The 26,561-nt window shown below is 33.8% G+C and overlaps 2 protein-coding genes across 3 annotated transcripts in view; both read right to left on the bottom strand.

Annotated features, from left to right (window-relative positions):
• Positions 1 to 26,561, bottom strand: part of c12.2 (von Willebrand factor A domain-containing protein c12.2) — a 168,237-nt gene that overhangs the window by 131,186 nt on the left and 10,490 nt on the right. The gene's annotated exons all lie outside the window — the stretch shown is intronic.
• On the bottom strand, positions 241 to 25,828 carry LOC142329905 (uncharacterized). 2 transcript variants are annotated; one of them, XM_075374836.1, is made up of 2 exons: positions 25,718 to 25,828; positions 241 to 1,664 (listed from the first exon to the last, which is right to left on the bottom strand). In XM_075374836.1, the coding sequence occupies exon 2, from the start codon at positions 1,608 to 1,610 to the stop codon at positions 756 to 758; it is 855 nt and encodes a 284-aa protein (XP_075230951.1). In that variant the 5' UTR covers positions 1,611 to 1,664; positions 25,718 to 25,828; the 3' UTR covers positions 241 to 755. The 2 variants fall into 2 exon arrangements, with proteins under 2 accessions (XP_075230951.1, XP_075230959.1); XM_075374844.1 differs by lacking the exon at positions 25,718 to 25,828 and adding an exon at positions 8,425 to 8,997.

Genomic DNA, 26,561 nt, shown 5'->3' with positions numbered 1-26,561 from the left:
CTTCTCTTAAGTTCGGTAGAGTATATCAAATTAGACGATACCTTCTGACGCAATTTAAGACTTATAACAACCCGTTTTTATTTTAAGACTTTCAAGACTAAATTGCAGACTTTTTCCTGGGTCTTTTGAAATTTAGCAAAAATAAATGTAAGGATTGTAAAATGTAATGGATGCACACGGATAAAGGAAATACACACAATCTAAAGGTACTCTAATAAGAAACTAACGAGATTCTGTTACTTAAAATTACTTTTAATAGCTGCATTAATAACAACTCAAATTAAAAAAATTAAATAAAATCACCCTTACAATTAAATCACATAATTTCTAAAAGCTGATTAAACTTTAACAGCAATGTTTTACTATATTGAAAATTATACTGATACATAAGTTTTGAGGTGAACGACGTAATCGTTTAAGTCGTTTCACATTAATGTAATTCCATTTGAACGTAAATAATATGTCCATCAATATTAAGCAAGATTACTTTAATTTAAAATATAATAGTAAACTAACACATACAATATACATACTGAAATATAGCAAAAAGATTACATTTTGAGGCCGAATCCAAAAATAAAGATTTTATTATTGACAATGAAAGATTTTCTAAATCTGTAATTTAATAGAGGGCTTGTATTTCTGTATATGAATAATACACTTAACTTCAGCAATATTAATCGAACTTATTATAACATAAGTATATGAAGGTAGATGCTCAAGTCTCCTCGATTTATCTTCAGATATATTTCTGACTATTCTATAACATTCGATCCACAGTCGGAGGTAGTTAATGTCTTAAATGTCTGTTGTAAAGGTGGAATAAAGATATGCAGCTGCGGACGAGTAGGTTTAGCGCCTGAAGAGGACCACGCAGTAAGCGGTCGGATCGGTTCGTATCTCTGAGGCAAAACTATAGGAGTTTCAATTCCATTCTGTTGTGATTTCTCTTCGTTGATCGAAGGAGATGAACGATGAAATAGATGTGGTGAATCTTTGGAAGAACGTTTAGAAGTGAGTAACGAGGGTTTCCTTTCAGGAATATCGACAACGACCGCACTACGCGTAACTCTTCTTTTAGGGTGCGTTGTTTTAATAGAAGTAGATATATTCTTAGTCCGTTTCGGTAACAAAGACGCAACTTTTGTATTACCTTTATTTGCAAGATCGAGCCACTGTAAAACACGTTCTGATAGCGGGTTTTGTTGAAACCCAGACGGCGAAGGTGAAGTGCAAGGCGACGGATCGCGTCTGGAAGAATTTGTCGAAGAATTTTCAATCGGAGGAAGATTAGCCTTTTCTACAGAATCCAGAGCGACGCGTAACTTTACTAAACATTCTTCTAACTCGCAGTCTGTTATCGAATAGGAAGTCGAGGAAGTTTCAGATTCTAAACTCGCAAGTGACCCTGAGCGAGCGATATACGGCGTTCCTTGATACTGCACTAAAGGATCATCCAAGGATAAAATAGCGTGGCGTACACTCCCAACCCATACAGTCCGGACAGATAAAGGTCTTTCTGAGGAAGACCACCGTACCGGAGTAGTATCCATTTCCACTGAATTACCCCAGTTCAAGTTACGACGACGAGTTCTTCTAGCCCAAATCATCTCTGTTGTGTAAAATCAACTCTCATCCTCTTTATCTTCTCATCATTCCGGGCCCTGACAACAATTAAAATAAATAATGGAGCTATAAGTGCCATACAATACCAGTTTTCTTTTTATGTTAATACTTCAAACAAAACATACCGGAGATTTATGAAATCTCCGAATTAAGCGATACTACAGACTAACAGTAATAACTAGCGCAGGAAACAGTAACACTAACGTCACATGAATAAAGAATATAATCGAAAATCATCATGACGCACACCCTAACAAAAAGCTACAGGACACACAGAACAAATAAAAACAAAATATAAATTTTAACCGGAACCTCTAGAAGTTTATTTAACAAATTACAGTATTAGGCATCATTCCAATGTTTATATTTCTTAAAACAGTTCTTCAATTGCTGAATAGTTTCACCCATTACCACAATCGTAATTCTATTACTAACTGCTTTATAAAAACTATTTTTAATCGCTTCTTTAATTCTTTTTAGGTTAAGTAAAACACTCTTAGGGGTCATCTCGGTCAAGGATCTAAACTCGTATCATACATAAGCTACGAACACGTTTCAATTTTTTCCAAGAAATGGGACATCGTTAACGTATTTTAGAAAGAAAATTTTAATTTTTAATACTCAATAACATTATCGATACTAGATCCACGAAATTATTAAAATTTTAATAGAACTAATGAGAACTGATGTACGCGAATGTACAAGAAAACCTCGATTTTGTTAATATAAATTCAGTTTAGATCATGAATGCTGTTAAAAAAATACAATTCTCATTTGCAGTCATTTAAAGGAAAGACAAACAAAGTTTTAAAAAAGGCGTGCGTGCTTTTCTAACGTAGAAAAGGAATTAACTCTAACACTGACAGAAATATTTGCTATTTAAAATAAAAATATACATACAAACTCATATCCGTAGTGTTATTTATTTAAATCAGCATAAAATAGTAAAAAAAGTGGAAATTGAAACGTGGAAGGAGGAGGCTAGGATTAGCGTGTCTTAAGACTATGACAAAGTACCGAGAAATTCATTTCACGGTATCTAACGTTCTTAAATTAATTTTATTCAGTACTTCGCAAAACTTCTGCCGCAAAGATACTATAATTTCTACCCTTCCCGTATTTCTTCTTTTTCTGTTCGCTCACTCTCTTTCAATATTTTTTTATACTTTCAAGGTCATTAAACAAGCTTGTAAATAAAAAAATATTCTAGAAAATTATTAAAATTAAAATATCTATTTAAGGCGTCTTGCTGAAAAAATTAACATGTCAGAATTACAAATAATACCAAAGGATATTTAAAACGTAAACATATTTTAAACAACCCGCTAAATTACATAAAAGGAAAAAAGCTTTTAAATCGTTGCATCTCAGACATATCTACATTATTTATAAAATTTAACAACTTTGTTCATCACTCGATAATTATTCCACCCACAGAATGCTGTATCACTCAATTTGTGTAACGGGATAGAAACAGAATTTTGGTTTAAAATACATATACTAACAGTTCAAAAAAAACATTTATATTTAAACATTACATCTAGATAGTCTATACCTTTATTACCTTTTAATTTAAATTTTACAAAAAAATAATTAATGAAAGTGGAAACCCGGATCGAGCTACCGAATAGCAATTGTAAGATCTATCAGTAGCGACCAGAGTAGTTTTTTTTTAATATTCGGCGAAGATCAAAATTACATCAGCACATATTTTAATACAGAAATTCACAACTAATTAAGAATTACATATTAATAGAGTTCGTATTTCATTTAGCAAATACGAAATTAATATTCCAACATCAGACATTATGTATGAAAGCTACAAGCAAATAAAAATATTAACAATAGCTGTAAACTGATTCGAGTCTTCCATGCAATGAATGTTGATAAATTGATAGGATTTGACATAAATTATTACTGTTAATTGCTAACGTAGAGATTTTCAATTATGAAATTTTCATAGATTTTGTTTTATTAAAAAAAAATCATTTGACTAGATCATAATAGTCATACTTATTCCCATCGTAATTACAGAATTATTAGTTACTTAGTGTTAAAAACCGTCAATTAACACAGTAAAATAATTAAGAATGCCCTCATCAGTACCTCTCACAGATTAAAAGTAAAGAATAAATTCACACTTATGATTGTTAAAAAGTCATCGTTATCAGTTTTAATAAAAAAAACAGTAAAAATCTAAATATAAAAGAAAGACAAAAAAACAAACACACATACCCTTACGAAACGATATTAAAAAAAACTATAGATATTTATATCATAAAATACAAAACATTGTTCGAATCCCAGTCAGGCATGGCATTTTTCAGACGCTACAAAATACCCACGCACGGCATTTTTCATATCCCACGCACGAGATTCATGCTTATGTGGTGAAATCAAGCAAAAGCAAAAAACAATAACTCAAAATAAATAATAAAACCTTTTTACTATCAGTCAATGAAGAAATTAAAAAGTCATAGTCTATATGCAACACGCTACCCATATTATCTACGTAGACTGGTCACCACGTCTTGTATGACCCAACCAGGGTGTTATAGGTCATATTACTCTTGACCTATAACTCTTGACCATATACTCTTGAGACTGCTTGCATGGAAGTTATGTTTAATATTTTTAAGTTTTCGATTTATATTTTATAAATACAAATAAACCTTTTTTTGTACTGTTTCGTGGTAATTTATATGTTTTGCTATTGTATTTTATCGGTTATTATAACTATTTACTTTATTACTGTTGACGATCGTTTAATAAAATTGAAAGGTGCACTTAGTTTTCATGTTTGAAAAACACAACCGGCTAACATGCAGGGAGACATATGTAAAACTCAATAAACTTTTCCGGTCAGCACTATCTTCCAAGTAGTCGCTCTCTTTTGAATTATTCAATACACAAACACCAACCCGGCTTGGCGTAACATTCCATAACGTAAATGACTTCATAATCGACAGTTGGAAAAAATCATTTGGTACATCCAGAACTTAGGTTTCTCTAATGTTCTCGATATGAGACTTATCAGGATTTGCTAGTAAAATAAATAAATATGTAAAACGAAGGTTATGATCGCAAGGTATCAACTAAAATCAGGAACATAACATCAAAAGATAATTTTGGGGAAATGCAGAAACAGAAAGTATCCTTATTTAGAAATCTTGATAGAAGTGTAGGGAAAACTGGTTTTTACTACATCAATTGATGATGATAATAATAAACTAAATTTTAATTGTCATTCTTTACCTTATTTTCTGTATAAATTACGTTGATTATCATGACGGTAAATGAAGTTGTAAATTTAACTAATAAAGTGTTATGACGCAAGAAGAAAAATTTCATCACATAATTTAAGGGTTATACCACCCGGCATCTCTGCTGTAGATGTGGAATGTATCGTGTCAATAATGAAATGCACATTCTAAGTTAACTGTTTATTAATATTCGCGATTAGACGAGATCTAGATTTCAAACTAAATGAAAGTAAGTTCCAGGAATCATTGTATACATTTATAATCTCTTGTGCAGTGTGAAATTTTAATACCTCACCAAAAATAATTGCTTCCAAAATAAAAAGCACATAGGCCAAGGGACCAATCGGTTTCATAAGATACCAAAAATTAAAACTGATAACGCTATTCTAAAAAAAATTATTAAATAAGAAATTCGATTGTTTAGAATGTAAAATCACTTAGCAAGCAAACTGATAAAAAACTCAAGGAATATTTAACTATATCTGCAGTTCCACAAAGCTTTTTAAAATATAATAAAAGTTATCGACTATGTAAAATTTTAAATATTGACGTTTATATTGATTTCTTTAAACATTAGAGAAATCAACAGAATGCTATCTGAAACTAGTAGTCGCTTCCTCACAGAAGTGCAACGTATGTTGAGGAAATATCTTATAGTACAATAAACTCAAGATATGAAGGTAGTTTTAACAGGGAAGACCTAAATTTTCATACAGAGAAAACAGACACTAAATAAAATTCACATAAAAAAATCTTACGGAACCAATCGACACCAACAAAAACTGTCAAAGTGTTGCATAATACAAAAAAGTAATTCTTTGAACTACCAAAGCAACAACAACTTTAATTTTATTTATTAATTTAAATAAATATTTATTATCTTCAAATCGTTTTTGTTGGTCGCATAAGTTGGCAGCTTGTACGGTACGGAATTGTTTTACCGTATAAAAAGGCTAAGGCTGATCTGGGTATAAACATAGGACCTAACGGATGAAAGTATAAAACGCTACCACTTCACGGAGGTCAGAGCAGTGGTAGATCAATAACTTAACTCATTTTATTAAAAGGTAAGTTAGGAAATAAAAAAATAAAAACTAATAAATCAAATATCAATATCTTAATATCTACAATTACTGTATATATCATTCCTGTCGTTAACAATCGTAATTTTATAACTGGAAATAACAGTAATGTACAAATAATAATTGTAATCATAACAATATTTATTGAGATACCGAATTGTATCTTTCCAACAAAAAATACATACAAATTATAACAATGTTATACAAATTTTTATAGTACTACTTTAGCAATCTCATTATCGTTGAATGAAGTACCACTCACTCACGTAATATGAAAGAGAACTAAAAAATCATAATAATAATTTATTTAAGTAATCAATGCAGCAGTCATTATTCTAAAAGAGTCCATTTATATATATGTATATAAAATAAAAATATCGTGCGTGAAAAGTGTAAATCTCCAGTGGAATACAAACGCAGACAATCTACATGCATTTACAGAACAGAATACATTTTTATAATTGTTACAGGTACTGGATAAAATACTCAAGACAGTTTCTCTAACATTATACTTTTCATGTTACATTTTATGTTTTAATAAATACATAAATAAAAAAGATTTACTTTAAAAAATGCGTTTTACATCGTACTGATTCTATTTAAATATTGTATTTCGTATTATTAACGGGAAAAATAAGAAATAAATCTTACTATTCCGAAATATATAACTATTTCTCAAAACGATAAGTATTTCTGATAAAGATAAAATAAATTTCTGATAAAGTAAAATCATTTTTGTTACAAATATGGAAAACACTGTCCTGGTAATTACACATACAAATAAATTGCATATAATTTACCTTTTCACTGCATCTATACATAATCTCATGACATTCGCTTAATGATACCACTTTTTCTCTTCAAGACAGCACAAACCGTTTTAAAAATATATATATAATCAGTAAAAAAGCTCATCAATTCATAAAACTACGCTCAAACATGTCTAAATACAAAATGTTTAGTTCAAACAATTCTGCATCTGGTAATGGCCGAACACATTTTTACAATTAATAAGAATTTTGTGGGTTTTAAAGAAAATACAGATTCTATAAGAAACGGTAAAGGTACTACCACTATGTAAATTTCATTGCATTATAAATTGTCTGGATCGAAAGCAAGTAATTTATAATTATATATACAAGTAAGATTAATTTAGCTCCTCGTTTGATTAAGGGAAGTAAAAATTTATTAGAAAGGAAAATTGTAAGCTTTCCGACATGAAATAAGCTTGATAATTTACGAATTTAGAAACCACTTGAAGCTCCCACTGGTGGCTCAAATAGAACAATATTAAAATGTTATTCAGTTTTAGACTTTTTCGGATCAAAGCAATGTTTCTGCTATATTTAAACTTTCTAGAACATCAGACATTTTTTTCATAAACAGCAAAGAACGTATAACAATATATACTGTACTCAGCCACAGAGTAATTTTAATAGTAACAAGATTAACTTTGAAAGATGTTTTCCCATAAAAACATTAATTGTTAAAAAAATATGTTAAAAAAAAATACTAAACAGTAGTGAAATTCCTTAAAAAGTAAAAAAAGAGGTTTATGAGTTTTCTTTCCTTTTTTACAAACCGAGCTTCATTACACATTTATTTCATCTTTTCTAAAATATACAGCTAGTAAATGTATTATTTTGTAGAATAAAGATGATTATTATTTAAAGCAAACAAAAATTTATTTACAAAATGTTTAAATAGATGTAATTGTACTCCCGTTAACAAAAGACTGAAAATTAATTTATTATATAACGTAAAGTAATATCTTCTAGACTAACTGTATATTATGACAAAAACACGAAAATTTAAGAGTCAAAATACTGTTACAATAAACCTGTTGATATTAAAAAACTCGTAACATCAATCAACTTGTGTTGAGAAACTAATTTAAACTTTCATCGTCACTACAAATGGTTCACCACCAACATTCGGCTAGATGGATCAGATTAGTGCACGTACAACAAAAAATAAAATTAGTAAATTGTTTTCTTTAGAGAGAATTTTAAGTCTTTAATAACAACATTTAAATAATATAATTGAAAACTTTAACGTCTCATATTAGCGATAAGTTTTTAATTACTTTTGAATAAGTTACGTATAATACAACGTTATTAATGAAATGAATATGCAAGTCATTAAAAATAAAAAAGAAGAGAAAATAAATGTAATATTTAACAAACTACCACCTTTTTAAAACTTATTTTTTAAGAGATACATTATTCTTAATCCTTCGTCATAGTCAACAAATATAATATTTATAAAAATTAAGAAAAAAAATTAGTAAGAAAGTTTTTGGCGTTTGTTGCAATCAGCTGATCAAACAGCGCAACATCAAAACCATTAGATGTGACAATACAATTAAAATAAATTAAAATTCCTTAAATACAAAATATAAAAAACTTTTATAATATGAAAAATTTTTAAAAACTACAAATAATATTACTTACACTTATTTATTTACTCAATTAGCACAAGCCGATTTTCTAATAAATATAAAATTAAGTATCATTTTCCAATAACACTAATCGCAATAAAAAAAAACTAAATTGAATAAAAGGACATGATTTTAATTAATTAATGTATATTGTTTAACAATAATTTAATCTTTAATACTAAAACAATAATGAATGCAGTTAAAATAACGTTTGAAGAAACTAGAGCACCGCGTTCAAAAAAGCATAATAAATGCACGTGACAAAAGAATACTTTTTTTTTGTTATTCTGGTGGCGTGAAATAATTTCCAAATCAAAGAAGAAATCCACTCGTTGAACCGTAATAAATTTCGATATCAACCCACTATACAGTAAGAGCTTTGTATTTTTTATTTTATTTTTAAATTACTAAGTTACAATAAGAAGAAATAGAAGCGTACGTGGGAAGTTAGTCGGATTATTCACTACTACGCGCATTGAGATGCGACTAGGTTTACTACTGTAAGTCAAATCCTAGGACAAGTCATGTCAAGCCGTAGTTTTATTCCTTCGGGACACGAAAGCAGATACCCCCTCTCCAACCGAAGTACTATTCCCCCTAAAAAGCCCCTCACCTTAAAGACGTTTCTTAAACTCCACCCACCAAAACTGTCTGCCCTAGTTTCTTATACTGAATCACTTTCCCCGACCGAACTTCCACTATAACCCAACCTACACCGGCCGATTCCGATGCACAAATATAAGCGCACGCACACGGATGTAAGAATCGTATAGACGCAAAAGAAGTAAACCTATCACGAAAACCACTCAATAAGCAAACCCACAATCGTAAGTTGTAAACTAAATAACCTTTAAATATCGAAGGAAGGCGGTTATAATTTAAAATAATTCCTGTCGACCCCCAGCATAACTTTCTAGATTAAAACAAAATATGATTTCACAGCAAACAAAAATATGTAAAAAATAATTATCGAAGGGACGTTATTAATACGAATAGAAAGAATATTAGCTATAGTTCCTAATTTTAATGCTATTTAGATTTTAAACAACCGATAAAAAAACGAACATATCACCGCAACATTAAATGCAGCGTATAATGTGCCTTATTTAAAATAAATTATCAATCTCCTACATTAAACCGAGAACATAACAAAAAAAGCGTTTCCCACACTGCGTTAATAAAAAAATCGAGAGAGTGAGTGAGTGAGTGTGTGTAAGACGCGCGCGCACGCACACACAATGTTCATATATGACATAAGATACAAATGTAATTCTGAACAAAAACACTCGGCTGCTTAAAATATAAAATTAGCAAACAGAAGTTAAAATTAAATCTAAACATATTTAACGGGAAACGAAGTTGACAATTTATTAGTGCAAATTACACATGTTAGTAAGAATTACATGATTTGGAAGTCGAGAGTTCCAGCGATCAAGTACTAGTAAAGTCAGTTATTTTTACACGGATTTGAATACTAGATCGTGGATACCGGTGTTCTTTGGTGATTGGATTTCAATTAACCACACATCTCAGCAATGGTCGAACTAAACTGTACAAGACTACACTTCATTTACACTCATACATATCATCTTCAAACTTCCTCTGAAGTAATACCTGAACGGTAATTCCCGGAGGCTGAACAGAAAAAAAAGAAAGTAAGAATTACATGAACCGTAAATCTAATTTATACAGCGCGTATACAAGTTAGGTCTCAAAGGAAGGTTTTATAACAATCTACCGATACTGCAATAGTTGCTACACGGTACTGTACTGTAAAGCACTAATGAGGTATACTAAACTAAGAATTAACGAGAAAGACTCAACTACTTCTCTCTCTCCTACGCATATACTACCAAATAACAGGTGAATTCAAGACAGTTTACCAGAATCGGGGATTTTCCAGAAAAAATCATCGCTCCGCGATACTATGTGTAATAGTTGTTGCGGTGGTCTGCATAAGATGAATCTGTATTTTCCAATTTTCTTACAAGTGATGTTCGTTAGATTTGCCGAGACTGTGGCTTTATCGTTAAGCGGAAATAATCGCAATACAATATTGGCAATGTATCATATGCTTTGTAACTTAACATTGTCACCAGACTGGGTCTGAAAGGGGGGGGGGGCAGATACTTTCGTTATAATATACAAGTCTGAATCTAAGAAAATCATTTACTGTAATCCCTGCAAACACCAATTATAATTATTAGTCAATAACATCGGTTAACATCAAAGGTTGTTATTATCACATCCGATAATAACAACTTGGAAAAATGCAAAACCAAAGTTATACTAATAATAATAATAATATAAAGTTATACTTAATAATTTATCATACTTTCAAATTAAATAATCTCGTAATTGCCTATAAGCCAATCTCAGTTTGATAGTTAGCCACGGTAATAATTTTTTTCCGCACAATTTCTTTAGATTTATGCGGATTAGATTTCATAGGATTTTTATCAGTCAAGTATAATGCTTATAATTATTGTACTACGAGCTGTTTAAAAGTGATATTAATACACACTTTTCCTTCCAGCCATCTACAGCAGCGTTTCTCAATCTGTGGGGGCGTATTAACACTAAATGGGGGGCACGAGCATATCGAAAAGAAAATATTAAAAAAAAGTATAATTTACTGAAAGAAAAGCAAAACAAAATACATTCTGACATAATAAATAATAAAATACACACTTACACTTATAAATAGGATTGTATCAGTACTGCACCGTGTATTAATAATTAACTTATCAATATTAAAGTAAAAACAAGTTTAATAATTATTTGTGACTCCCTTGGGCCTGTCTTGCAGAGCAAAGTTTTTTGAAGGAAAATTTAATATTAGAAATAGACACTGAGTTCTTTTTCTATATTTAGCGGAGATCTATATTTTGTCTTCAAAGCAGCCACCGTAGAAAATCCGATTTCGCAAAGGTAGGATGTTGAAAATGGTAATAGTATACGAAATGCTCTTGTTTTCAGTGCAGAAAACTTACCATCCACCCCTGCCCAAAATTCAAAGTGATTTATTACTAAACTGCCTTTTGATTTCGCCACTTGCCGTGAAGTCTATGAAGATTTCTTCTTCGGCAGTGAGATCCCTTCGGAAGTATTTTGAAATGGATCTCATAACTTGCTACTAAGTTGTCTTGGTGTAACAAGAAAATACTTTTTAAAATCCTTTGCCAGCATAGCTAAATGATTTTCAGTGGTTACAAAAACAACTTTCACACGTTGTTCTTCAACCTTGTAAGTTTTAACACATTCATTCACATTTGCAAACATTTCTACGTTTTTACTTCTACAAAGTAAACGAAGTATTGTGATCGCGAAAAATTTCGGTCTTCAGATTTCAACGGAAATATCCATTTTGACCATCCCTGAATCCATTTTGATTAGTTTCGACTTGACGTATACACGTACCTGCTACGTATGTATGTATCTCGCATAACTCAAAAACGATTAGCCGTAGGATGTTGAAAATTTGTATTCAGGACCGTTATAACGTCAAGTTGTGCACCTCCCCTTTTGATTGCAATCGACTGGACCAAAAGTCCAAAAAATTTGGATTTTGGACTTTTTCTTAACCGCAGTTATAACCCCTCATTAAGAGCTTTTGAACAATATATCATAAGTGGTACTTATTTCCACTGGTATAGTCACTAATATAGCCAAATCAAATTTTAATTAATGAAATATTAGGATCTTACAAGGGGAAGGCAAATCGGTTCGAATCCGACTTCCATCTCCTTTTTTTCTTTTTTTTAACTTTTTTTGTTTAAATATATTGATTTATTAATAATAATTAACCTCTGATTATAAAAAAATGTTTACAATAAATAATAACTCAGTAATAACAATAAAAAAAAGAATATGAAAAAATATCAGAAGTTATTAATGAAATAAAATTTTATGTACTTCTCATTTTACAAAAAAAATGTGTAATGTAATTTAATAGGCGTACAAGGAAGTCATGAGGTGTCCACATCAGATTTTTTGCTTTAAATTTCTGCTCCACAATTTCAGTTATCCACAAAAAGCATTAACTTTATCACTCGTATCCAACATATGTGTATTTGCTCCTTGGAGTTGAAGATTCAATGTATTTAATTTCTCGAATATGTAGACCAAGTGGCTCAATTCCATCACAAATAAACTATCTCGAAACTTCTCGGCTTCCGGTCGGTTTCCTCTTCTACAAAATTGGCGATTTCATCTCTTAACTCATAAACACGTTGCAAAGATTTCCCATGTCACTATCCCGTGACACTATTTGAGAGCTGTTGAAATGTATTACAACTCAATACTTAATAGTTATATCTGGTCAGTTAAATGCACAGGGTGCCTACGTTGTTCAACTTGAGCTTGGTGAGATAGCGCTACGTCAAGGTTGGATGTTGTTTTGTTACATCCATACATTATATCTAGTGAACTGCCAGGTTTTACTCGTTGGAAGAGATTTTATTTTGGTTCAGATAGCATGTCCCCCGTTTTGTGTAGAAGAGAAGTTGATTGCGTCTTCATTCTACAGCTCTTAAATAATCATCACATTGTGGTCCGTGTGGATGTTCTGAACTTGCATCTGTATGTTGAAGGTTCATATTTTCAACATAGAGATCCTGCTGATCGTCATCTTGAAGTCTGGGATAATATCCTTCGATTCTCTGGTACTAGTCCAATCCTTATTAATGCGAATGTGAACGCAGTCACTGGTGGAAAGAGGTTTGCTCCGTGGTGAAGAAGGGAATTATCAACTTTGAAACGGGCTGTCAGTCGTTTGCGGAGGGCTTCTCAACGTGAGAGAGATCCGGAACGGCGAGCAGTTTTTGTGACTGAATACAGAGATTGTAGATCTCAATATTTTTATAAAGTTCGGACGGCGGAAGGATTCCTGGCATTCCTTTGTACGCGAGCAGAGGAACAAGGATCTCTGGGGTGTCGTCTACAGGTATTAAGACACAAACGACGTAAGGACGTTCTTTTTTGTCTGCCTACTAGACCCGGTTTGGCGTAATTTCAGACATGTCTGAGATCTAACGCAAATTACTTGACGATTTACTGCCTGACGACAGTGAAACTGGAGAAACTGCATACCATCTGTGGGTGTGGCGTGAGGTTGCTCAGTTTCGGGAGGATGCAGTATCCATGGAGATTACCGGTGCTTAAGTACGTCAAGTTATCTGCAGTTTAGTTAGGGGCAAGTCCCCAGACTTCGATGGAATAACGGCGGAGCTCCTTATTCGCTCGGTTAGGATTAGAGTAAAAACATTCACACGCATATTTAATACATTACTGTTTGGAGGATACTTCCCGGTATGTTGGAAGAAGGGAATTGTAAAATTGCTTTTTAACGCGTGATAAGTGTAATAAGAGGTAACTTTGGCCCCTTTGATGCGTTGTGTATGAGTCTCTCTTTCTCTCTCTGTGTGTGTGTGTGTTTTAAGCTGAGTACCTTCTTAGTCGACCCTCCTAGTCGAGTGAGTACCTTCTATAGTTCCGAGCGATTTGAATCGAGTGCTTTGGCAACGGTAGCATCACTTGACCTTAGACCCGTCAATCTAACTTGTTCACGCAGTGCAAGGTGCACTGTTCGGTGCACTTGTTCGGGCACCCACCTCAGCGCGGCAATAAGGTGGCAACGACTCTTGGTGTAAGTCCCCGTAACGAGTAAAGGGTACGCGCTTAGTCCTACTCGAGTTCTTTTAAGAACGAGGGCCATAATCCGTGGTTTCTTGCCGTACGTAGTTTACGTATTGCATTTAATCGATCCAGTAGCGGCGAAGGGTGCATAGTGTGACAGGAGAACATTTAAGGTCTCCGGCTGCCCGTGCTCGCTGCGGGCAGTTGTCACGTTTGTGGACTTGCCCAATTCAGAAGTAGGAGGAAGACAGCGAGCATCTCGTTTAGTCTTGTAGTTTTAGGGAATCTTCGGCGATGGTTTCCAAGAAGTGGCTAGGAAGCCCAGGCGGAAGAGGAGCCGGAGCCTGTGCCTTCGACCTCCTCAGACGACGAATCTAGTGCAATGGAAAGAGGGATACCCCCCCCCCCCAAGGGTTAAGCCAACCCCTGTAATCGAGGCGTTTAAGAAAGCGAAGGGCAAACCTGGCAGTTCTGCTCCGCTGGCTAAAGTACTACAGGAGGACCAGGATTACTTGTTTAGTTTTTGTCACTTCCCACCGGCGTCAGCGTGGGGACAAGGAAGACTCTTCTTCCCCGTCTTACAAAGATCAAAGAAGCGTTTTCTGCTATTGCAGAAGGATTCGAGACCTTGGCCTCCCAGCCCAAGAAGGTTAAGGCCTTCCAGAAGTGGTCCAGTTCCCAGCGCAGCCCAGGCGCTACGCTGATGTGTTAAAGTCCAAGCGGGAGGCCAGCAAGACGACTAAGAAGCCGGAGGTGATCTTCGTAAACAAGGCGGAGGACTCGAAGACCACGAGTAAGGATTTAAAGCGGGACTTCCAGATTGCCCTTCGTGACAACCGGAAGCAGCTGAAGATTAGGGACATCAAGGAGATCAGCAAAGGGCTGGTAGTGGTCGCTGAGAACAAGGAGATAGTCCGTGGAATCTCCTGCCATCTAAAAGCTTGAGGTGAAGGTCGACCCGAAGCTATTACGTAGGTCCCGCGTCATAGTTTATGACACTGAGCGGAGCCTCCCTGACGATGAGGATCTGTCTCTCACCCGAGAGCAGAAAACTGACTTGGACGTGGCCTCATTCAAGGAACAGAGTAGAATGGTCTTCAAGACTGGTAAGCGTTATGCCCAACGGTATCACGACGTGTTTGAGTTAGCTGCTGGTCTCCACTAGAAGTTCTTGTCGGAGGAACGAATCATCGTAGATTTTGCATCCTGTCGCGTCAAGGAGTACCTTGGCGTGCAGCGTTGCTTTAAGTGTTGTAGGTTCGGCTATAGGGCCAAGTATGCGTCGGGCTGCGCGCATTGTGGTGAGGAGGGCCACAAGCATGACGATTGTCCGCGAAAGAAAGAGGCACTCCGTCTTGCGTGAACTGTAAAAGGTTGCGCAAAAGTCAGAGGCACTCGGTAAGGAGTGCGGTTGCTACTTAAGAGCTGTTGAGATGTATTAGTTGTCACATTGGGCTTGCCCATTCCAAAGCGTAGAAGGAGGACAGCGAGAGTTCTTGTAGGTCCATTCAGCGTAGGGAATCTTCGGCCGTGGAAGGTTTCCAGGAAGTAGCTAAGAAGCCCAGGCGGAAGAGGAAGGCGGAGCCTGTGTCTTCGACTTACTCTGAAGATGAAGTTTCTGAGATGGTGACAGGGTCACCCACCTGGGGAAGGCAGATCCCTGTAATCGAAAACTTTAAGAAAGCGAAGGGCAGACTTGGCAGTTCTGCCCCGCTGGTCAAAGTAGTCCAAGAGGATCTGGACAATCTCTTAGAGTTTCTTTTCCTCCCCGACGGTGTCAGTTCGGGCGCGAGAAAGACTATTCTTCCTCGCTTGGCAAAATCGAGGGACGCCTTCTCTGCTGTGGCAGATGGGTATGAGACTTTGGCCTCCAAGCCCAAGGAGGTCAAGGTGCTTTCGAAAGTGGTTGCTTCTCCAGCCCCAGCACAGCCCAGGCGCTATGCTGAGGTTGTTGGGCAGAAACGCCAGCCAGGCCAAAAACCCCGAGGTTCTTTTCATCAATAAGCCGGAGGGCTCATCTAAAACAAGTGCGGAGTTGAAAAAGGACTTCCAGGCTGCCCTTCGTGAAAGCCGAAAGGGCCTTCGCATTAGGGAAATCAGAGACTAGCAAGGGTCTAGTGGTTGTAGCGGACAACAAGGAGACTGTCCAAATCATCAAGGACTGTCTGACTGGTTAGGAAGCTTGAGGTCAAGGTTGATCCCAAGCGTGGTCGTAGGCCCCGCGTTATCATTTATGATATCGACCGTAGCCAGCCTGATGAGTATGCGTCTGAGAGATTCTGTCTCTGCTCAGGGAGCAGAACATTGATTTAGACGAGGCTGCGTTCAAAGCTGAATGTAAATTGGTCTTCAAGACTAGTAACCGTGATGCCGCACGGTATCACGGTGTGTTCGAGGTAGGTGCTGGTCTCTTCCAAAGGACATTCAAGATGTCCGGACGAGGCCTACAGTTAAGGCAAAAGCTGAGATTATAAATCACCTATGTAAATGTCTACCGAGGCATTTACATCGGTGGCATCCCAACGAGGCCAGGCTTATTATTATGATGTAAAAAGTCAGAGAGCGAAAGACGACTCCCGTTAAAGTCCATCAGGAACTGGGCGGGGTCGTGTGGCGACCGGAAGCGTCACAAGGCGGATGTCTTCCCCTACGGGGTTGGGATGTAGTAAGAGCTCTAGTGAGGAGGAATATGTCCTGGGAATTTTGCTGGACATCTCCGGTGCATTTAATAATCTGTGGTGGCCTTCTGCCGTTTATCAATTACAAAAGGGACAATATACCGACAGTGAACTGCGAGTATGCAAAGCTACTTCAGGCATCAGAATATGCTGCCCCGCGTGGGCGGGCATAGGGTAGGCAAGATGCTGTCCAAGGGTTGTCCTCGGGGCAACATGTTGGGTCCATTGTTGTGGGTGGTGGCGTTTGATTCCCTTCTGCGGCTGAGATTGCCCGGCGGATGTCTTATCGTAGCTTATGCCGACGTTGGGCTCCTGCTGGTCAAAGGAAGCTCGGGGAAGGAGGTTGAGTTCCGAGCCACCCAGGCATGAAGGATACTTAAGTTGAGGGACCATCAACATAAGATGATTTTCAGCCCGGAGAAGACCACGATAATGCTTCTTAAAGGCCGTTTGGCAGTGAGGCGTCAGGTTCGTGTTTCGATGTCAGGCCTTCGTATTAAATATGTTCAAGTTCAAAAATACCTCGGAGCGTTTCTTGAAGAGAAATTGCAGTTCAAGAAGCACCTTAACTACATCCCGGAGAAGGCCTGTCGTGCCTTCTTTGGTATTCCGACTAGTGGTCAATCCTGATTGGGTCTTAATTAAGACTATGAGTATAAAGGCGTGTGCGAGGCAATTATGCTATATGCGACGCCTGTGTGGGCGGATAGGCTACAATTTAAAAGCTATTCGGAATATATTATTCAGAGCTCAGAGCCTTATATTATTAATGGTAACGGGAGATTACCGTACTATTTTACGGGAGGCAATCTTGGTGGTTGAAGGCGTGAAATCGATACATTTAATTGCGTCAGGCTAAGAAGTCAGGTGATTGACCTCAAAAAAATTCGCGATATAAAACGGTATAATAATGGTTTATGGCAGGCCAGATGAGATGAGACAGCGGGTGGGCATTATACGCATGATCTCTTCCCAGACTTTGGTTTGCGAGGCGCCCGTTGGGTCTACCCAAACAAGAATGTGACGTAATTTCTTTCTGGTCTTGGCGACTTTCGAGACAGACTCCAGCGACTCCTGGTGGATTCAGGTGTGTGTCCAGATTGTGGACAACTAGGTGACACATACCATGTAATTTGCGAATGCGTAAATACGAACTTTTGCTCACGGAGACTATTTGTCGGCTCAACATTATCGGATCAACATCTCCGCGAGAATTGGAAAAACCGAGCCGAATGGGTAAGTGTTGAAAATTTCATCCGGTACCTGGCAAGAGAACGGATTGCCGAGGGAATTTGGTGTTCCGCCTGGTCTTTCCTGAGTCCTGGTTTTGTTGAAGTTATGAGGTTTGATGTTTTTGTAGTGTTTTGTTTATTTAGTTCTATTTTTGAGTTCATTTTTATTTTTTGTTTTGTATTATGTTATGGTTTCGTGTTGAACTCAACTTGCGTTTTTAATTTCAGTTCCTTCATGTCATTCAGTCTTGTTAAAGACTCGACATAGACGTGTTTTGTTTTAACAAGTTCATTTCCTGTAGCACACCGACGGGTATATCACATGTGGTATTCGCATCGGTGGGCATCCTGACTGAGGCAAGAACAAGGCTAAAAGACGCCTTTTGCCAGGGTTCTGAAAATGACCGCCGGTAAAGCCCTTAAGGGCTATGTACAGAGGGGTGGAATGGCGACCGAAACTACAACATAGAGGGTGTCTTCCCCAACGGGATCAGGATGTACTGCACCCATGTCTTTACAAGTTCAGAAAAGATTCTTAGTTTTAGGGGTCTCATTTTTTTATAATTTACTACGGTTACAACCGTCGTTAGCACAATATTCAGCCCAGAACTCATTTCTTTGGAAGCCAGAGCTTTTCTGTGGATCATGCAAATGTGAAGATTTTTGTTTCATAAGTGCTTTATACTTTGGAATCGTCCAGACATTAAATGAGCACCATCGGTGCATATTCCGACGCATTTTTTCCACTTTACTTTTACCGCGTTTATAAAATCATTTAAGATAGCAACTAATGCGAGTGCTGTTGGTTTGCAGAAAAGTAGTTCTACTGCTGACATACCATTACAAAATCGAACACAGGCAATGAAATGAGCAACTTTATTGCTATCTGTTGCCTCATCAAGCTGAATTGAAAACAATTTGTCACGCAAGTTCCTGAAAAGCTGATGCTGTACATCTTCAGCTTTATCACCAATTCGACAAGCAACAGTATCTTTTGATAGAGGTATGGACTCTGCAATTGTTTGGCAAAATTATCTTCAAATATAGTTTTTACAATCTCAATTGCAGCTGCCAAATAATGGTGTGAGGCCTTTTTACACCAGGCTATTTTATATGAAACTTTGAAAGAGGTAAATAAAGCTTTTTCATTCACAGGCAAAGTTTTTTTTAAATGATGTTTACTTTTCATTTGATTTTAATCTTAATTCAAAAAATTCTCGGGATTTATTAATGTACTAACTATGAAGCGTTTCCAAATGTTGCTTAAGTTTATTAGGTTTCATGCTGTCTGCTGCCAAAAGTTTTGAACAAATGACACATAGAGGCCTTTTTTCTTCATTTACTTCAGTACTGGCAAACCCAAAATTTAAGTTTTCTTGATTTTATTTTCATAACCACGCTCGACTGTGCACTTGATGCTTCACTATCGTCTAATGCTCGCTTATGCTCACTTAAAAATTTATCCGTGATTCTTCATAAATCTACTGCCGTGAATATTTAATACCGCGAATTGCAATTGACACGCAAATTACAACATACATATTCACGATAGAAGGATCGAATAGACTGAGACTGGCTGGAATTGAACGAGGTGCAGCATTTATACACGTTTTCGCAGACAGTCGGGCAGACGTTCCAGAATGTTCGAGACAAATCGGAACTTCTTGCGAAGCCACGAGAATATCCGATATGGTGGGTGTAAGATACAGAGCAATAGAGAGGCATCGATTCTGGTTTTGTCAATGCAGAGGATTGTTGTTGACAAATATCAATAAATTTACTTATTCTTGGTTATTTGTACGGTTTATAATTAAGATTGTAGTATAGCTTTAGCTCAAAATACATTATTACTGTATGCATTGTTATTGTATGAGGGGGCGCAATGAAAATTATGACTGAAAATTGGGTCGTAAATACTGAAAGGTTGAGAAACGCTGATCTACAGAGATAAATATTTTGAAATATTTGATTATTTTTCAAAAAAAGTAATGTAGAAATGTAAACTCCATTCCATTTAGAAAGGCAAGTACCTAACTTTGGTATACATAAAACCTAAAAAAGAAAACATACTTTTACATCTTACATACTTTTAAAATCAGACATAAAATACGTGAAAGACCAAAGACTGGAATATCTCACTGTAAGTATTATATATAGTCGCATAAAAATAAAGAAAAATCTTTAATGTATGTGAAAAATGCAGTTAAACTTTGGAAGGATAAATTAAATAAAACAACTAAATTTATGGAAATGTGTTACCAGAAAATCTTTTCTAAAGCTATTACAGTATAGTTTCTTTGTTAATGCTGTCTGTAAGGAAGTAATTACAAAAACCCTCAGTATATAATCCTATAAAAAGGAATCGTATGATACAATGATACCCTACCAAATGATGAACATGAAATTGCTACTTTCAGCAAAATTGTCACCTACAACACAACCTAAAAAGAGAATAAATATAACAGATCTGAAAATTGGAAACAATTTTCATATATCAAAACATGACTAATATTTAATTTGGTTTTTTTGAGTAAAGGCTATCTTTTAATGACGGACAAATTTCAAAACCTTAAATATGATTTGGCGATGGATCCATGATTTTCATAAAAGTGGCATGTTCTCTTCACTGTAAAACCTCAACCAATCAGAACTTACCGTTTGTTTGGTTATTTTAAATGTTTACTGTACAAAATAAAGGAAAACTAAAATAAAATGAATCAAGACTAAACAGAATGTATAAAATGCTAGTTTTCCACATTCAGACAGGAAGAAATCAACCATGACGGTGATCAAATATGCTGACACATGTGAAACGGTAGTATCACTATCTTTCATTCAGAAGGTTCTGAGTTAAATCCTGGTTAGGATTGAATTTTTTGTATACTGTAAAATTCATTTCTTATTAAACAGATATGTGGTAATTATAAGCGGGTTTAAACCTAGAGTTGTGAGTGAATAAACAAGCATAATCCTATCTAAAATTAAGCATTACATACTAAATTGTTGATACAACTAGTACAAGTAGAGAACAATTATTGATTAAGTATTATTTTCTTAATATATAGCAAGAGAAAATTATTACAACTAAAATACTTGAATTCCTGTACAATAGAAAAAAATAATCCAATATCAGGTTCTTTAATTTATCAATTCTGACATTTTTATTCATTATTATTTAGATGTCAAAGGTAACAATACAGGTACTGAACGCAATATGATATGAGGGTATCACCATTTTCCCCTTTTGTTAACCAAGCTCTCTTTTTGTAAAATATTTTGTTTACGATCATAAAAATCAACAGAAGTTATACTATTATTATATAGGACATTAATTATATTTTATTTTCATGAGAAAGAATCTTCAAAATTCAAAAAATCTGACTTAGGACTTCGCTAACGCAATTATATCATGGTTGTCCTGTAAATACATGATGATTTTATTAAAACATAAATAAATAGTTCATTAAATACAAGTAAAAATGTATTATTGAAAGAGAGTGCATGCTTGAAATTTTATTCTTTTATCTTCACATTTCCTATCCTCTGTTTCAGTTTACCTGTTGCAGGCTTTCTGATGAAAATGTTACTTTTCGGGTAGCTCGTAGGTAAATAATCACATGCACTTACATCTATAGAATAAGCAAACAAAAAAACTCCCCTGAATCAGGTCATGATGCAATCTCGAAACATTCCTAAAGTTACACTAAGTCATAACGAGTCATTAACGATGTTGCTGAACTCATTCTTTCATCAGATAGTGGATATTGGTATGGATCTTTCATTCTACTTCCCTTTTTTTTAGCAATTCATTAATTGAATATTCTAGTTTTCCTTGAATGGTTTATTAATGAAACGGTTATTTTTCTTTTTCAAAATACTGCCATCAGCTTCTCTCATACGGCCTTTGCTTTACAAAAATGTTTTTTTAGGTTATGAGTTTTTTAGGTTTTCTATTATATTTTTGACTTTTATCTATTAATTTATTGTCTAAAGAATTGAATATTTATTTGGTGAAGATCTAAAAAGAGAACTAAGTAAAAAATTGAAGGATTCTGCCAAATTTAGGTCCTCAAGATTAGATGACTTCAAACTTGAACTAGAGAAGTTGCAAAAGACCAACGAACTTCTAGAAAAAGTGATCCTGTTTGCACTTAAACAGGATGTAACTGTTTGAAAAATATGATGCTTTTGAGGTATGCACAAGGCAAGAAAATTTGCTATTGATAGGACTGTGCCTGTTACTAACAGAAACTATACTGAATTATTAAGGATACGGCCAACTCTCTTGACGTAACAGATTTTACCTCAAGAAATCAGTATAGCCCAGATTACCTTCCAAAATGAATAGTGAAAACCTGCCTCTTGTGTTAGATTTGTGAAATGGATAATGTTAAATAAGTGGAAACCTTTCATAATCTAAAAAAAATTTTTTAAATTAATAAGAATTTTTTAGGACAGTTCAAGCTTATTGATCATATACCACCACCAAGGTGTACACAAGAACATAGAAAGTTTATAAAGTAGCTAATAGAAAGGATTGGAAATTTATATCTGATTACATCGGACTTCAGATTTTGGTGTTTAGTCCCTTTTTAGATGTAAGCCATAAAAAATTAGAATTTCCATACAAAATGCCTCTCTAGGCCTATTACTTATATGAAGGAAAGAAAAAATACTGGGCTTATTATTTATCTGTTCTATCACATACAGTAAAATAAACTGAAAGAATATCAGTTCTCTATATTTATCCCTCAAAATTAATTTAATGCTAAACTTGGAAAAAAATGTATTTTCAAGTCCAATTTTTCAACTCAAATTTTTTCAATATAAATTTATATGATTTTGTGATCAGCAACTGTGTATGAAAGAGAATGAAGGTATACCAGTGATAAAAATGAAAAATTCAGACAATTTCATGAGTAATTGGTGATATTAGTGAATCTTAATGCAGTGTTTAATATCATAAATTTGTCTAGTATTTTTTTTAATGATATTACTATTATGAATGATTTCCCGCAGTTTTTTAAGAAATTAGAAAATGTTAGGATAAGTAATTCAGATCAAAGCTGCTTGCAGTACAGCTCTTTAATAGAAATCACAATAGCACTTTTTTTACATTTAAAAAACCATTTCATTTAAATTACTCCTTATAATATAAAAACAAAGTCTGAACTATTGATTTTTACTGAGACCTGATTAAAGATATTCTTGCGAATGAGTGGTGTAATAAATTTATTAAGGGTTTAGTTCTAAACTGCTAAGATTGTACTGTTGTACAATATAAATAGCTGACAGACTGGGTCTAACATAATGATAGAAAACGTAAAAAGTATTACAAATATCATTTACTGATCATTATGCATTAATCTTTCCCATTCCCTCTAAATTAGGTTGTTCTAATTACCCAGAAAGTGTCTGTGAAAAGAGTATAATAAAGAATTTTATTAGCTTTTAGTATCTGTTGACTGGAACATTAACACTTCTGAAAATACATTCATTATTTCAGGTAAATTCATTATGCAAATAATGTGTAATGAAAACCACTAGTACTATAATTATTAAATCCTGTAAAAAATGATTAAAAACATGAATTACTAACGGAATTCTTAAACCTATAACAATCAGAAATACACTATACAAAAAATTTTGAAACAATTATTTAATTTAAAATTAAAGAGTAAATTAAAATTATATTTAATAGAAACAGATATAAAGGTTTGGTTACACTAACCAAAGATGCACATTGTAAGCAGAAAATAGACAAAATGGAACCTAAAGTGATGTGGTTCCTAATTTGTGAATTTATGGTGAATGTGAGAACTCAAACTATATAATAACATAGACACACATAGTCTACACAAATATTTTATAAATTTCGGTAAAAAATTAACTGAATAAATAAAATTAACAACTAGAGATGTTGACCAGTTTCCCGAGTACCTAGTACTTTGTGGATATTTTAGTGACCTTAGTAATGAACATGAAGTGTATAATGTAATAAAATTTTTAGTTAATAATAAAACTCCAAATGGGATATTTCCAACAATATTTTAAAAGTTATAAGCCAATGTACACCAAACCTATGACTGAAATTTTTTAATCACCATTTCATCATGGGGCATTTTCCTAACCACTTTTAAGAATTCAAAAATAATTCTTCTTATAAAAAGGGAGATAAAAATTGACCTCAACATTATTGACCATCAGTTTACTTAGTTCACTTTCTAAAATAATGGAAAAGTTGGTTAAGACAAGATTTATAACTAGATTAACATGGAATATTAAACAAAAATTTTGGATTCCAAACTGAAAAAAGTACAGAAGATGCTCTAGTTGAACTGACTGATCAAATTTATAATGGATTTATGGGTAATATTAAGTCTTTGGTAATATTTCTGGAGCTGGCCAAAGCTCATGAGTTAGTTCCACATCATAATATTTACTTTTATGCAATCCACAGGAATTAAAGGAAAGAAACTGGTGTATTTTACATGTTATCTAACCAGTCAAAGCCTAATTATGAGATCTAAAGTTTGTGTAGTGATGTATTTTTTTTTTACTTTACATTAACAACCTTCCCGAAGAACTTGAGACAACTGATAGCAGTAAAGCTATCTCCTGTACGGGAGCTATACCAATATCATGTAAAGAGTTTTATTAAAATCTAAATTTGGCTTTGTGATCTCAGATTCAAGAATATAAATTCATTTAAAAACATATTTCTACATAAATAAGAATCTCTAAAATAATTCAGGTTAGCAATAACGTTTATAAAACATCACATTCAACAATTTAAAATATCAACAAAGACCAAGAATCTTGATCTGGTGTTTCTATGTTAAACAGAAACAGGTTACTCAGTTTTACAAGCAGAATAAGAGCTCTTAATAGCTGAAGGTATAAATTTAAAATTTAAGGAAAGAAAAGTTAATGGTTGGGTATACTTTGTGAAAAAATTTCATTGCAGTTGTAAAGTGGTTTTTAATGGCAAGTAATCAAAGTGAAAGCTCAGAAAGTGATGTCCTTAAAATTCTTACCACAATAATCTATTTTTGAAAAGTAGTAAAAAATGACTTTTATATACGGTGGACCGACTTGTTTTAAAATCTAGTAGACAGTTATTTTATAAAGCCTAAAAATTGAATACACAATTTCTGCTCAGACAGCAGTGTTGCACACTTAAAATAAATTAATAATCTCATGTATGGGTCATGAAAATGGATGTCACTCTTGACATGTCCAGAACAATAATTACAATGACAGACTGGGTCATTAGAATGACCCAGTCTGTCATTGTTTGTCTGTGACTGTGTCATGTTTGTCTGTGACTTAAAAAGACAAACATACAAACTGTTCTGATACATTAATCTTCTATAGGAATAGTTACTTAAGAAAATACCATTTTTTGAGTTTAAAAATCTGACATTACAAATAAAAACAAAAATTACTAAACAATTTTTATATAAAAAGAAAATAGTGTTTCACGTCAAAACTTTTTTTTTCAATTAGTAATTTGACTGTTTGATGTAGTTTTCCATTCCTCCATTAATATATACCAACAAAGATAATATTCATCAGTTCAAATCTATGACAAATTACTTATAAGAAGCAGAAAGTCTGTTCATTTGAATTTATAATAAAAATTATAACATGATAAAACGTCACCAACAGTACAAATTCTTTTCACACAATTATAAAATAGAAATATACACATTTAAATACACTGAAGTACATTTGTTTTTCGCTCTAAAGTACTTACAGGAAAAGATAATAACTTCAAAGACTAAATTAGCTAAATTTACTAGACCTAATTTTTAAAATACTTTGACAAAATGCATGAAACTATTTACTTCAGTTTAATACAAAGAGGTTATCATAACACTTTATATCAGCCCACAAAAGGTTATAAAGGTTAATAAAATTAATATAAATTTTTATTTGAGTAAACATTTTTCCTGTTGAACATATTTATACACAAAAAACTATAGATAATAATGTTTTTTTCAAAAGAGAAAAAGAGTAAATTTTTATATATAAAAGAAGAAAATCAATATTTAAAATTAATAAATTAAATTTATAAAATAGGAAAGAAATGATTTTTGAATTTCAAACCAGCAACTTAGTTATACACTAGCTGCAGAAAGTTGTTCCAACTGTAATTTAAAAGCTGTGACTGTCATAGTACTACAGTAAAGCTGTTTAGAAGTCATTAGAAGTTTTAATATAATAATCAAACTTTAAATTAACTTTTTTCAGAGACTTTTACAATTTAAACCATCAAATTTTAACTACTCTAGAGCAGTTATGACAACTATTTAAACTTTCATACAAAATCAATTTAGCATTTTAAAATCACATCAACATGTATAAAAATAATAATAATTTAAGTAAAATTTTTGAAGCACAATAAAATATTTAACCTATTAATATTTGTTTATACATCATTTTTATATGAAGTCCAAATAAATATAAGTCCTAAAATAATCTTTCCCTCAGAGCCATAATTATGCTTTATTTAGTCAATTACTATTTTTGGTTGTCATAACACAAAGAAAAAAGTCAATACTAACTGATGCTGTTGTTTCTGGAGATGGTTTGCATTC

The sequence above is a fragment of the Lycorma delicatula genome, chromosome 1 (genome assembly GCF_047948215.1).
Source record: "Lycorma delicatula isolate Av1 chromosome 1, ASM4794821v1, whole genome shotgun sequence".
In the NCBI taxonomy this organism is placed as follows: Eukaryota; Metazoa; Arthropoda; class Insecta; order Hemiptera; family Fulgoridae; genus Lycorma; species Lycorma delicatula.
Note: the sequence above shows the minus strand (reverse complement) of the source record. Positions and strands in the feature narration are given on the sequence as shown.

Coding starts and splice junctions, on each gene's coding strand:
- LOC142329905 (XM_075374836.1), bottom strand. CDS start 1,610: ATGATTTGGGCTAGAAGAACTCGTCGTCGTAACTTGAACTGGGGTAAT.